The following is a 14,028-nucleotide window of genomic DNA, read 5'->3' on the forward strand; positions in this document are numbered from 1 at the left end:
GCCACTGATCTTACACACCCATTACATACATAGAGATGCCCCACATTAAAATGACCAAATATCCAATTTTCAGAGATTTGAGTAACTAGTGTTTAAGTGGTTAAGTGACATTGGCCACTGATTTCACATGACCATTGGCATATACCACACACAGCCCTCACACACTCTGCGTGTACCGCACACAGCCATCCAGCCATCACACTATGAGCGTATACTGCACACAGCTCTCACACACTGGGAGTATACCGCACGCAGCCCTCAAACCCTGTTTATAGGGGTGTTTAAGGGTTAATAAAGTGGTGAAAGAGGGTGCTTTTGTATCTTTTATTTCAAATAAAGGAGTTTTTGGATGTTTGTGTGTATTTTCAATTACAGATTAGTGATGGGGGTGTGTGTCTCAAATTCACCTGCCAGCACTAATGTAGGACTTAGTAGCAGCTCTGAGCTGTTATTAACTCCTTATTACCCAGATTGCAACCCCACCAGGGCAATGGAAGAGCCGTGTCCAGCGCCAGTATTTGCACATCTTATGGATGCGCCACTTGTGGGGTGGCTGTGGGCTACTATTAAGTTGGAATGGGCCAAATAATGATGGCACTTCCCACCCTAATCATATCAGCCCCAGTTGTCTGCTGTACCTTGACTGGTTTTAGAAAAATGGGGGGCACCCCATGTCATTTTTTTTTTTTTTTTAAATCAAATAATAAAAAAACCAAAAAACAAAAAAACCAAAAAAAAAAAAAGCACGAGATCCCCTCTTTTTCATAACCAGCCAAGGTACACCGGACAGCTGAGGATTGAAGCCTGCAGCTGCTGTTCCTGTGCTGGATATGAAAATTGAGAGGGACCCCACATCATTTTTTTTTAATTTTTTTATTCTGTTCTTTTAGTCAACGGAAAAAACAAGTGCGTTTACTGCGGGTTTTTTTTTTTGTCAAACACAGTGTTTACAGTTGTCAAAGTCTGCCAGAGGGTGCAGTTTTGTTGTCAAACCAAAACTGCTGCGCCGGCATATACCCCAATTCCTTAAAAACAGTCTGAAAATTGACTGGCATGGCATTTCTAATTGAATTGATTAAAGGGAACCTGTCACCAGATTTTTCCCTATTATTCTATGAAGTTGCACCTTGTTGCTGGCCCTCTTTTCAGACCTCCAAAACAACTTTATAAAATATTAGCTTTTTGTATGCAAATTAGTTTGGTTGGCCAGATGGGTGGGCTCTATTTTGCCTTCTGTCCCCCCTCCTGCCACTGTTCGCCGTCCCCCAGACTTGATTTGCATGGATGACGACGGCCCACTCATCCTCCACGCTGATGCTGAAGTATTGTGCAGGCGCAGTTAGCGGAGGCAGTATCGCGGGCCTGAGCAGAAACTATCCATCGCGTGTGCCGGTTTTGTATTTGCGCAGGCTCGAGATTAGGCTCGAGACAGTGGATTCTGCTAACTGTGCCTGCGGGAGACGTTGGTATCAGCGTGGAGGATGACAGGGCCGTTGTCATCCATGCAAATCAAGACTGGGGGACGGCGAACAGCGGCAGGAAAAAGGGAGGGGACAGAAGTCGAAATAGAGCCCGCCCATCTCGCCAACCAAACTAATTTGCATACAAAAAGGTAATATTTTATAAAGTTGTTTTGGAGGTCTGAAAAGGGGGCCAGGATCAAGGTGTACCTTCATAGAATGCAGCCAAGGAGCTGCAGAAGGTGATATTTTTGGTTTAATAGGGAAAAATCTGGTGACAGGTTCCCTTTAAATGCTCCGCACTGGTTACAATTATCCCTCTATAAACATGTACATGAGGTACACTTTGCACATGGTACTGACCACATAAACTACTGTTGGTAAATCATATTGTATTTTTTGCAGATCATCATCTGTAATGGGGGAATAATTTAGACCGTTAGCACGGTGCTTACTGCTTGCAGCAATTGAGGATATTGGTTATTGTATTTAGACTTATGTCAAGCACAATTTAGTCTAAACAACATTTGGATCTAGTGAGTCGACATATACAATTTTAACTCTGTTGGGCATGTGACTGCCAGTTTCTACTTACCCCTTTTTATGCTATGTGGTGTTCACCTGCACATTTTTGAATAAAATATTATCTATTGATTCACCAAACGGACGTTTGATTGCCCTTTTTACTTTATGAACACTGGCACATGCAATTAAGGATTACACCCGGTTGGTGTCCAGTGCGAGGATCTGGACATACTTAGTTAGTGGAGTTAGTAAGCGATGCCCCCCCGTCACACAGATAAAAGCAGCTGCAGCCATCCACACAGTGACTCCTACTGTATACACTCCAATCCCAGTGTCTCCTATGTGATGTATATGCAAAAGTCTCTGTTCCTCCTATGTGATGTATATCCAGCAGTCTGTCTGACCAACATAAATCTGGAAAAGTGGTTGTGAGTAGCAACATCATCAATATATATATATTGACATCACAGGTCTTACCAAAGTAAAGCAGCTCCAGCCAGCACAAAAGGGGTGAACGTATTTAACTATTTGGCCGCCTAATGATGGTATAAATCTCCAATGGCCCATGGCAACACCAATTATGTGTACAGTTTTGTCTTTACATCAAAGATGCTTATTTATGGGGGCGGGGCGATGCAGCCGACCAGAGAGGACGCATGGGAAGAGAACTCCTATAATCCTGATCTTATCCTGGCCGTTTACACCCGGTTACCTGACCCATTTAATCTCCGACCTGCTGCTGTGACGGAAGACACCATCTGGAGGCCGACGATTCCCACCGGAGCTGTTCCGACTCCTGTACGGTGTCGCTGGATCTCCTGAGGCTGGAGAGTGTGGAGCGGCGGCCATCTTCCCTGCAGCCTGCATCTTCACAGTGAGCGGCAGCGCGTGACTCCGGAGAGCAGTGAGGAGTGACAGATTTATGCCCAGAGGTGAAGACCCAGGAGCGGTGAGCACAGGGAGCTATTACTCCCTTAGCGGTGTAACTGGCAGTCAGTGAGCAGCATATTAAGGGGCCGGCGGCGGTGCAGGAGACTTTAACCTATAGAGTGCTGGAGGGTCTGGAGTGTGTGCCTTGAAAAACGGGCCCTGCAAATTCTCCCCGACACGTGAAAATAAATAAGTGGCACATATTGAAGTCCCCACGCTGCTCAGGCCTGCATCATCCTAATAAATACACCCTGAGTGCTGTGCTACCCTGCGACTCCCTTCATTCTGATTATCCACCATATAAGTGGCTGTTTTCCGGCTCTCTGGACATGGTGAGGAAGTGGAGACAGACATATTACTAAATATACATTATAAAAAGGCACAGATTCAGACGCACGGGGGCACGATAAGAGGGGTGCAGAATCGGCAAATCCCCTGCCTATCAATATGAAAACAAAGTGGAGCTATTGACAAACTTAAGGAGTTCGCAAGGGGTGGTCAGGCAGATGCCCCTAAAGCCAAGAGAAATGCCACCCCAAAAGGTCAGGCACTATTGGATGACAGGTCAGAGCATCAAGATTATTTAACCCTGAGGGTGGTGTATGAACCGCTTCTACAAGCAATTTCTACAAGCAACAGATCCCTCACAGGGAAGATGGAAAAGGTACATTCAGAGGTGGGCCTCCTGCGTCAGGACATGCAATCCCTGAGTGCCTGAACAGCAGAAGTCGAGACGCGAGTGTCTGGACTGGAGGATCAAATTGCACCACTAAAAACAAAAATGACCACAATGGCCGGATCAGCAAATACATGGCGCCAGAAAGCAGACGATCTGGAGAACTGCATGTGTCGAAACAATATACGGATCATAGGACTGCCAGAGCACTCGGAAAGTCAGCATCCGGAACAATTCCTGGAGGAGTGGCTGAAATCTCATCTCTGAGAGTTCTCCTTGACATTTGCGGTGGAGAGGGCGCACAGAGTTCCAACGAGGCCTCCTATTCTAGGCGCACCACCACGTCCCTTTTTAGCAATGATGCTCAACTGCAGAGAAAGAGACACAGCACTCAGTCTGGCCCGACAGAAGAGCCCACTCTAGTTCAATAATACTGCGCTCTCGATCTTTCCGGACGTTTCGGTGGACCTCCAGAAACAGAGAGCCAACTTTATGGATGTGAAGAAGAAATTAAGGGAGTGGAACATCATCTACTTTATCCTGTCCCCTTCCTGGCTCCGCATAGTGCATGAAGGGTCGTCTCTGTTTTTTACTACACCTGCTGAGGCGGAAGACTGGCTACAGGTACACCAGAAACCTAAAGGGGCAGAAGCAAAGAGGTTACTATCCTAGGTGACATTTTCTGTGCCCCCTGGCGACCCTCTTCTCCCACAGTTGCTTGAAGCCCCCTTTGTAGACAGATGGGACTTCCCCGTGCCTCGAGTGATGGAGGAATTGGCTCTTGTGAAATGGGAGCCCTATCTTGTGCACCCTTATACCACCTATACCAGGACACTGTATTCAGTGGTGGTATCCCCATTGATGTTTGAAATGTTTTACAGGACTTATCGGAAAGGTCCTGAAATTCGATATTGGTTCTTTATGTTTACAGCTGAAAATGCATTAACTTTATTTCTTTGCAGGGACAGGCTTATTACTGTTGGAGGGTTAACCACACTTAATTGCAGGGCAGAAAGCGTCTTAAGGCCCAGTCACACTAAACAACTTACCAGCGATCCCAACAACGATCCAACCTGATAGCAACTTACCAGCGATCCCTAGGAGGTTGCTGGTGAGATGTCACACTGCGATGCTCCAGCGATCCCACCAGCAACCTGACCTGGCAGGGATCGCTGGAGAGCTCACCAGCAACCAGTGACCAGCCCCCAGCGCCGCGTGGAAGATGCTGCGCTTGGTAACTAAGGTAAATATCGGGTAACCAACCCGATATTTACCTTGGTTACCAGCGCATGCAGGTACACGTGCAGAGAGCAGGGCACACTGCTTAGCGCTAGCTCCCTGCTCTCCTAGTTACAGCACACATCGGGTTAATTACCCGATGTGTGCTGTAGCTACATGTGCACAGAGCAGGGAGCAGCGCACACCGCTTAGCGCTGGCTCCCTGCTCTCCTAGCTACAGTACACATGGGGTTAATTACCTGATGTGTACTGCAGCTACATGTGCACAGAGCAGGAGCCGGCACTGACAGTGAGAGCGGCGGAGGCTGGTAACAAAGGTAAATATCGGGTAACCAAGGACAGGGCTTCTTGCTTACCCGATGTTTACTGTGGTTACCAGAGTCCGCAGAAGCCGGCTCCTGCTGCCTGCACATTTAGTTGTTGCTGTCTCGCTGTCACACACAGCGATCTGTGCTGCACAGCAGGACAGCAACAACTAAAAAATGGCCCAGGACATTCAGCAACGACCTCACAGCAGGGGCCAGGTTGTTGCTGGATGTCACACTAAGCAACTTCACTAGCAACATCGCTGTTACGTCACAAAAGTTGTTCGTTAGCAGCCATGTTGCTAGCGATGTTGCTTAGTGTGACGGGGCCTTTACACCTGGGATCCTGGTTCTATAAAAAGATCTATGTGATATGGGGTCAGAGCTGATATTTATGACCTGGAATGTCAGAGGCCTTAAATAGCCCAAAAAACGTATTAAGGTATTCTCCCAAATTAAGCAAGTCAAGGCCCAACTGGTGGTACTGGTAGAGACTCACCTCACACGAGACACAACCAGACTAGTAAACAAACCGTGGGTACAATGGTCGGCACATGCGTTCCACACCAGCTACTCCAGGGGTGTCTCTCTATTGGTCCATAGACATATACGTTGGGAAGTGAATGTGGTGAGGCGTGACCCGGAGGGGCGATTTGTGTTTATATATGAGTTTATAAACTCTAGAGATTGTGCTGTTTATGCATTTACAACCCCCCACCGGCTCGCATCTCCATTCTTAAACAAGCACTGAGCTTTGCCCTCAATTATCCAGATGTGTATGTGTTATGTATGGGGGATTTTAATCTTGTGATGAATGAGGAGCTGGACAGGTTTCGGACAGATGGAGGGGACAACATTCGACCACACACTTGAAATTTGCAGCAATGCGCGGAGGGAGGTGGGTGGTTTGGCATCCTAATACCCGAGAATATACATGTCATTCTTCTACTAGACGCACGCTGTCCCGACTGGATATTTTTGGGTCGAGCAATATCACAATCTGGGTGGATGACGTGGTACACAGGGTCAGGGGCATATCAGATCACAGCCCAGTGATTCTTACTATGAAGACTAACCAAGGTGTTGGGTTTAACCTCCACAATGGTTTACCATTTTGGCTGAAACTAATAGATCAAAGTGATAGAACTCTGACCCAAATAGAGGATTTCTTGGAAGCCCACCCTAAACCCTGGAATGTTAATTTGGTGTGGGACACTCTTAAAGCCTACCTTCGAGGGTGTTTGTCTTCAACCATAAGATATCTTAAGTGACTAAAACTGAGGATGATTTAGTAGAGAGGAGACTTAGGGACTCAGAGGCAAAATTTATATTTATATATAAATATATATATATATATATTATAGCGGCCCCAACCGATGGAAATAGGGCAGCCTGGATACATTCATATAGGTTATATATGCAGCACTCTGAGACCAAGTCCACACACAAATTGTTCTTTACCCGACAATCATATTTTGAGCTTGGAAATCAATCCAGTAAATTATTGGCATATATGGTTAGGCAACAAAACACTTCAAATACAATATTGGGTATACGGAGGATGGACGGCTCAATAGCTACATCCCCTGAAGATATTTTAGAGTGCTTTTGTGAATACTATAAAAGCCTATACACTTCTAGAAATCCTCATGGAGTTCAAAGTTGCGTGACATATTTGTCGGATTTGGAGTTTCACACTTTGAGTAGATCACAACAGGAGTCTCTGGAGGCGGACATCACACTGGATGAAGTGATTACTGCCATCTCTGATATGGCTAGGGGGAAATCTCCAGGTCCAGATGGCCTTACCTGTTATGATCCGGAACCATGGAAGACCACCACAAATCATTGGCAAAAGGTGACAAGAGCATTGGCAACTAATCTGTCCGCCATCCCCTTACTAACCATCACAACTAGAAGTAGCCGAGGGGTGAACTAACATCCTGTGCACCCCTGAACCCAGCCGGAGAACTATCCTAAAAAGGTAGGAAAGATGAATAACTCTCTGCCTCAGAAAATAGACAAGAATAGCAAGCCCCCCACATTCAAAGACTGCGGTGATATAGGAAAAACACAACACACAGGTAGATGACAGGATTAGCAAAAGGTGAGGCCCCCGCTGACTAAAATAGGAAAGGACAGGAAAGGGACTGATGGTGACCAGAGAAAAACCCTGCAAAATACCAACTTCCTGATCGTACAAAAAGGCCCTCAGATCGCTCGATCTGAACTCCATCCTATATCAGGTGCCCTTGTCATACCAATGAACAGAAAACAAGAATTATAACAAATTCAACAAGCCACAAACACATGGACCCAAAGGAGCTATACTCCACACAGAACTGCAGGGAGTTCCTAAACAATCCACTGAGGGGGAAAATCCCTGGAAGGATATAAACTGAAACTAACCACAACAAATGACAAACCCAGATAAGCAAAAGAACCAGACAATAAATAAAGAGCAAGCACTTATCTGGAGTAGATGTGGTGTAAAGCAGGAATAAGCAGGCTGGAGATACAAAGAACAACTGACATCCGGCAACAGCCTGCAATCAGACCAGGACTTATAATAAGCAGAGAGTTAGCAAAGGAAACACCCACTGCACAACACACCTGGTCCAAGTCCAAACCATTCCTGGCCACCAGAGGGAGCCTCCCAGCAGCCAAAACATAACTAACATTCACAACACTTACCATTAGAATTCTATAGTAAATATTGTGATGTATTGGCCCCGATTCTTTTAGAGGTCTTCTCACATTTTTCAGCCAGTGAATCTCTACCTGCCTCCTTATACGAAGTACATATAGTCGTGCTGAGGAAGGAGGGTAAAGACCCACTAGACTGTGGTTCATACCGTCCTATATCCCTAGTTAACGTGGATTACAAGATCTTTAACAAAATACTAGCGTCCAGGCTTAATTCAGTCATATTGAGTATAGTTCACCCAGATCAAACCGGATTTATGCCTGGGAAAAACACCTCTATAAATAAATATGACGGGTCCAGTGCATAGTGCAATATAGAACACTGGTCCAGGAGAACGAGTGGGCTTTGTCCTCGCTGGACGCGGCCAAGGCATTTGACTCTGTAGAATGGCCATTTTTATTTGCTTGCCTCCAGAGATTCGCCTTTGGGCCTAAATTCAGCCCTCTGTCTCCAGCATTGTTTACACTAGTTATTGAAGCTTTGGCAATTAGAATCCGCTCTCATCCACAGATCACTGGAATCCCTATAGCCGACTGCACAGATCAAATAGGATTGTATGCGGATGACTTGGTTGTCTTCTTAGATCGAGTGCAAGAGACTCTACCGGGTATAGACACTATAGATACATTTGGGGAGTTTTCGGGACTACGCATCAACTGGGATAAGTCGGCTTTGATGCCATTAATGCATGGGTCTCGAATTTCAATGGAGGGTAGGTCACCTTTGCAAGTGGTAACTAGCTTTAAATACCTGGGAAAACACACATACAGAAAGACCATATGCTAGACCTGCAGACGAGTATAACACCACTTCTGGAGCACGTTAAACTTAGATATAACTTGTGGAGCAAGCTACCCCTGTCAGTGGCTGGCAGAATAAATTTAATCAAAATGATATTACTTGAAAAACTCAACTATACACTACAACATAGTGCAGCATCAGTGCCCAAATCCTTCTTCTCAATGTTGAACTCGCTTACGACCTCTTTCATATGGGGGAAATCCAGACCCAAACTTCGGTTATCCATTTTACAGAGATCCAAAAGACTGGGAGGGATGGCTTTACTGGAGTTCTTCCTCTACTACCTCGCGGGACAGCTTAGAGCACTAGAGACTTGGATGCCTCGATGTTAGCTGCCGAACTCAGAGTTATTTGGCACACGCGGCTGGGACTGATTGTTTAGTGGGTTTTCTGGAATCTGATGGACTGAGAACACCACGGCAATTACCCCTCCTCAGGTTGGCAAGATTAGTCTGGCGACAAGCCAAGAGGGTGGTACACTTCGAAGGTGTGGTGGCGGAACTCCCATTATGGGTGAATAGCCACTTCCATACTCTGAGAGATCACCCCTCGGCGCAATTCTGGGCCACTCACAGTGTCAATGCATTAGGTGATCTTTTTGTCCCAGGAACCACAACCTTCAAGTCCTTTGAATAAGACCAGATTGAATATAATGTTCCAAGATCACAGTTTTTTTTATACCTGCAGATTTGCAGAGATTCAATCCCACACACAGAAAATTGGAGTGAGGAAATTGATATCATCACTTCCTATGATAGGTATTCTAAAATCACAAGGACTTCGAGGCCTCATCTCAGCTATTGTTGTCGGTGGGGGTGGAGTCGGACCCCTTGCCAGCCCAGGATAGAAATCTCTAATTCCCTCTCTACAGGGAGAGGAATGGGAAGAGATATTGGAATCTCCAACTGCGGTAGCCCCGTCGGTTAATAAGAAGTTTATTCAATGCTACATTGTCCACCAGGCATACCTTACTCCAACTCGATTATTTAGTATGGGCCGTTCTCGTACATCGGAGTGCCCAAGGTGTCATCTCTCAGGGGCAAATTTCATACATACGATTTGGAGCTGTCCCAATATATCTCCGTTCTGGCGGGGAGTGACATCTCTGCTGACATCGATTATTTCGATTCCTGTTGTGTGACCCTTTGATATGCCCGTTTGGGGTGGTGAAGAGTCCTGGGATCATTACATTACAATATTCCTCGGAGAGGCATTGTTTCTGGCTAGGAAATTAATAGCTCTGAGGTGGATGGGAGATTCGGATCCAACTGTGCGCGGTCCTGGGTTAAACTAGTCAATGCAACCATAATCTATTAGCGGGCGGTATATTATAATAGGGGGTGCCCAGGAATATTTAACAAAATCTGGGGTTTGTGGAATTCTTCTCCAGACACACTTGCAGAGGTTTGAGGGAGATTATGCGGATAATGGTGGTTCCTGTTAAATGTTGGGATGTGAAACACTGTCCAACGATATATTGAAGTATAATAATGCAATGTGGCTGTTTTTCTTGCTTTCTTTTTTCTCTTCCTCTATCTTTTTTTCAAAATATAGTCATGCTGATAGTTCTTGTGCTCAATATAAAATTAGATATATATGCAAATGATAAGATGTATGGATAATAACATTGTTCTTTTAAGTGCTAAAGATATTATGGACTTTATATGACTGTTCATCGTTATATTCAAATATATTACTATGTACTGAGTTATTTTAATATGGCAAATGTCAGTTGTACCATGTTTGAAATGGTTAATAAAACAAAGTTAAAAAAAAATAATAGATGCCTATTTATTGGCATGAAACTTTTATTCTTTATTTTATTTTTTTTATTTTACTTAGTGCCTTTTTAGGATTTTAACTTCTCTCTCGGATCACCATTCTAATGCATTGCAATACACATGCATTGTAAGGTTCAGCTGTCAGTTTTAGGCTATGTGCGCACGTTGCGTACTAGCCCTGCAGATATTTCTGCAGCGATCTGAAGAGCACATGTGCGCTTTAGATCGCTGCAGAAATGTCCGTAGTGAGCGCCGATTCCATGCGCTCTGCCTGCAGCTCCTGCCATAGACAGAGCAGGAGCTGCCGGCAAAGCGCAGGAAAGAAGTGACATGTCACTTCTTTTTGCGCAGCGCTTCGGCAGTAGCCGAAGCGCTGCGCTCTTAGACGCCACGTGCGCACGGCCCCTGCACAATCTCCATAGACTGTGCAGGGGCCGCAGGACGCATGCAGTTACGCTGCGCTACAAAGCGCAGCGTAACTGCATGTTTTTACGCAACGTGCGCACATAGCCTTACACTGATTAAAATGCCTTTAAAAGCCATGGTTATAGTAGAGCCCAACAGGCCACTGTAACTGACAGACTAGGTGGTCTTTATTTGACATCCTGCTGTCATGGAAAGCATCAGCCGCCTAGTGAGAAGCCCTCTCCCTCTCCCATTCTTCTAATTGTTGTGACTCCTATTGATCACAGCATTTAGAGGGTTAATCAGCCAGGGCCAGTGAACTCTGCTTAACGGACAGCTCCTGTCCCCACATAGTCACCGAACCATACTGGTATGTAAATTTGCAGGAATGCCTTTCAAAATAAGATGTAGTGGTACCTTTAATGTTGGAAGGGGGTTAAAAGTGATGAAACAGTAAAGAATCATTGAGGATCTTTAGTGTTTTTATACAGAGGACACAATCACACACTGCAAAGAAATACATGTTGTTCAATTTATTGTAGCAAATGCATTACATTAATTACATAAGTGTAGTTTCCAATAGGTTCTGGAATGGAGAAGAGAAAAATATAAAAAGCTGTTACGACATGAATTTGCCTAAGATGTCACCATCTCTGAATAAGTAGTACTCCTGTAAAGAGGAAAAAAAAATAAAATGAGGTTATCTATAAATTATTTAAAAAAGGGCGTTTTCAAAAAGGGTTTCTTTTTTTTTTACAGATGTATATACCTTATCATCAATCAATACTTTGGTTCCTCCATATTCAGGAAGAAGAACGGTTTCGCCAACATTTACATTAACACATTGGATCTCTCCGCTCTAAAATACAAAAAATAAATGAAGAAATAAAATCAATCTAGCACAAAATGAAGAGAAAAAACAACAAACCCCTACAAGTTCAACATACCCATATAAAATGACGCTCTGCTGCGCAGAATTTATCATTGACATATATATTATACATCACACTCACTTATGCTCCATATTCCACCTGAAATAAAACGCTAAAAAAAACACTCAAAAGAATGACCATATGCATTTCACTTTAACCAAGACTCGCTGTGCATATTTTAGGTCTTTCGAGCGTCATTTAACCCCTTCAGGGTATGTGCAGACAGTCCACCCCCAACCCCAAGTGAAAACTAAACAGAAAGGCCAAGTATGAGAATATTTGAGCTTTTGAGGATGAATAGGAGTTTCCACTCAGTTCCTGCATCAAAAGCTAATCAAAAATGTCACTGAGAGGTTAGAGACGTTGACAAACAAGGTAAAATTGATTGACCAGGAAATTTTTTGAAACATGGAGTCCATACATCCAGACACTCCCTATAGACACTAAAAATAGTCTAAGGCTGGAGTCACACTTGAGATTAACTCGCACGAGTGCAATGCGTGAAAATCTCACATTGCACTCGGACCAATGGTAAGCAATGATGCAGCTCCAATCTGCTATTTTTTTTCTCAGTCAAAATCGGACTGAGGGGGAAAAAAAAATAAAAAATATCGCAGCATGGTGCGTTTTGTAGTTTCTCGTGCGAGTCACACCAATGCAAGTCTATGGGTGTGTGAAAAGAAGGGAATTTTGTTTACTTACCGTAAATTCCTTTTCTTCTAGCTCTAATTGGGAGACCCAGACAATTGGGTGTATAGGCTATGCCTCCGGAGGCCGCACAAAGTATTACACTCAAAAGTGTTAAGCCCCTCCCCTTCTGCCTATACACCCCCCGTGCTCCCACGGGCTCCTCAGTTTTGGTGCAAAAGCAAGAAGGAGGAAAAGAATTAAAAAACTGGTTTAAAGTAACTTCAATCCGAAGGAATATCGGAGAACTGAAACCATTCAACATGAACAACATGTGTACACAAAAAAACAGGGGCGGGTGCTGGGTCTCCCAATTAGAGCTAGAAGAAAAGGAATTTACGGTAAGTAAACAAAATTCCCTTCTTTGTCGCTCTATTGGGAGACCCAGACAATTGGGACGTCCAAAAGCAGTCCCTGGGTGGGTAAAATAATACCTCGTAAGAGAGCCGTTAAACGGCCTCTTCCTACAGGTGGGCAACCGCCGTCTGAAGGACTCGTCTACCTAGGCTGGCATACGCCGAAGCATAGGTATGCACCTGATAGTGCTTCGTGAAAGTGTGCAGGCTCGACCAGGTAGCCGCCTGACACACCTGCTGAGCCGTAGCCTGGTGCCTCAAAGCCCAGGACGCGCCCACGGCTCTGGTAGAATGGGCCTTCAGCCCTGAGGGAACCGGAAGCCCAGCCAAACGGTAGGCTTCGAGAATTGGCTCCTTGATCCACCGAGCCAAGGTTGATTTGGAAGCCTGTGACCCTTTACGCTGGCCAGCGACAAGGACAAAGAGTGCATCCGAGCGGCGCAGGGGCGCCGTACGAGAAATGTAGATTCTGAGTGCTCTCACCAGATCTAACAAGTGCAAATCCTTTTCACATTGGTGAACTGGATGAGGACAAAAAGAAGGTAAGGAGATATCCTGATTGAGATGAAAGGGGGATACCACCTTAGGGAGAAATTCCGGAACCGGACGCAGAACCACCTTGTCCTGGTGAAAAACCAGGAAAGGGGTTTTGCATGACAGCGCTGCTAGCTCAGACACTCTCCGAAGTGAAGTGACTGCTACTAGAAAAACCACTTTCCGCGAAAGGCGTGAGAGAAATATCCCTCATTGGCTCGAATGGTGGTTTCTGAAGAACCATCAGCACCCTGTTCAGATCCCAGGGTTCTAACGGCCACTTGTAAGGAGGGACGATGTGACAAACCCCCTGCAGGAACGTGCGTACCTGTGGAAGTCTGGCTAGACGCTTCTGGAAAAAACACAGAGCGCTGAGACTTGTCCCTTAAGGGAGCCGAGCGACAAACCCTTTTCCAGTCCAGATTGAAGGAAGGACAGAAAAGTGGGCAAGGCAAAAGGCCAGGGAGAAATACCCTGAGCAGAGCACCATAACAGGAACATTTTCCACGTCCTGTGGAAGATCTTGGCGGACGTCGGTTTCCTAGCTTGTCTCATAGTGGCAATGACGTCTTGAGATAACCCTGAAGACGCTAGGATCCAGGACTCAATGGCTACACAGTCAGGTTGAGAGCCGCAGAATTCAGATGGAAAAACGGCCCTTGAGATAGCAAGTCTGGTCGGTCTGGTAGT

General features: G+C 45.2%; 1 protein-coding gene across 1 annotated transcript in view; it reads right to left on the reverse strand.

Annotated features, from left to right (window-relative positions):
• Positions 1–11,347: 11,347 nt before the first annotated feature.
• Positions 11,348–14,028, reverse strand: part of HSPE1 (heat shock protein family E (Hsp10) member 1) — a 39,106-nt gene continuing 36,425 nt past the window's right edge. The window contains exons 3-4 of the mRNA XM_075317800.1: positions 11,599–11,688; positions 11,348–11,499 (exon numbers count right to left, since the gene is read on the reverse strand). Coding sequence (XP_075173915.1) covers positions 11,449–11,499; positions 11,599–11,688 — 141 coding nt within the window. The 3' untranslated portion in view covers positions 11,348–11,448. The remainder of the gene's footprint in view (positions 11,500–11,598; positions 11,689–14,028) is intronic.

This window comes from Anomaloglossus baeobatrachus, chromosome 7 (genome assembly GCF_048569485.1).
Source record: "Anomaloglossus baeobatrachus isolate aAnoBae1 chromosome 7, aAnoBae1.hap1, whole genome shotgun sequence".
NCBI classification, from domain to species: domain Eukaryota; kingdom Metazoa; phylum Chordata; class Amphibia; order Anura; family Aromobatidae; genus Anomaloglossus; species Anomaloglossus baeobatrachus.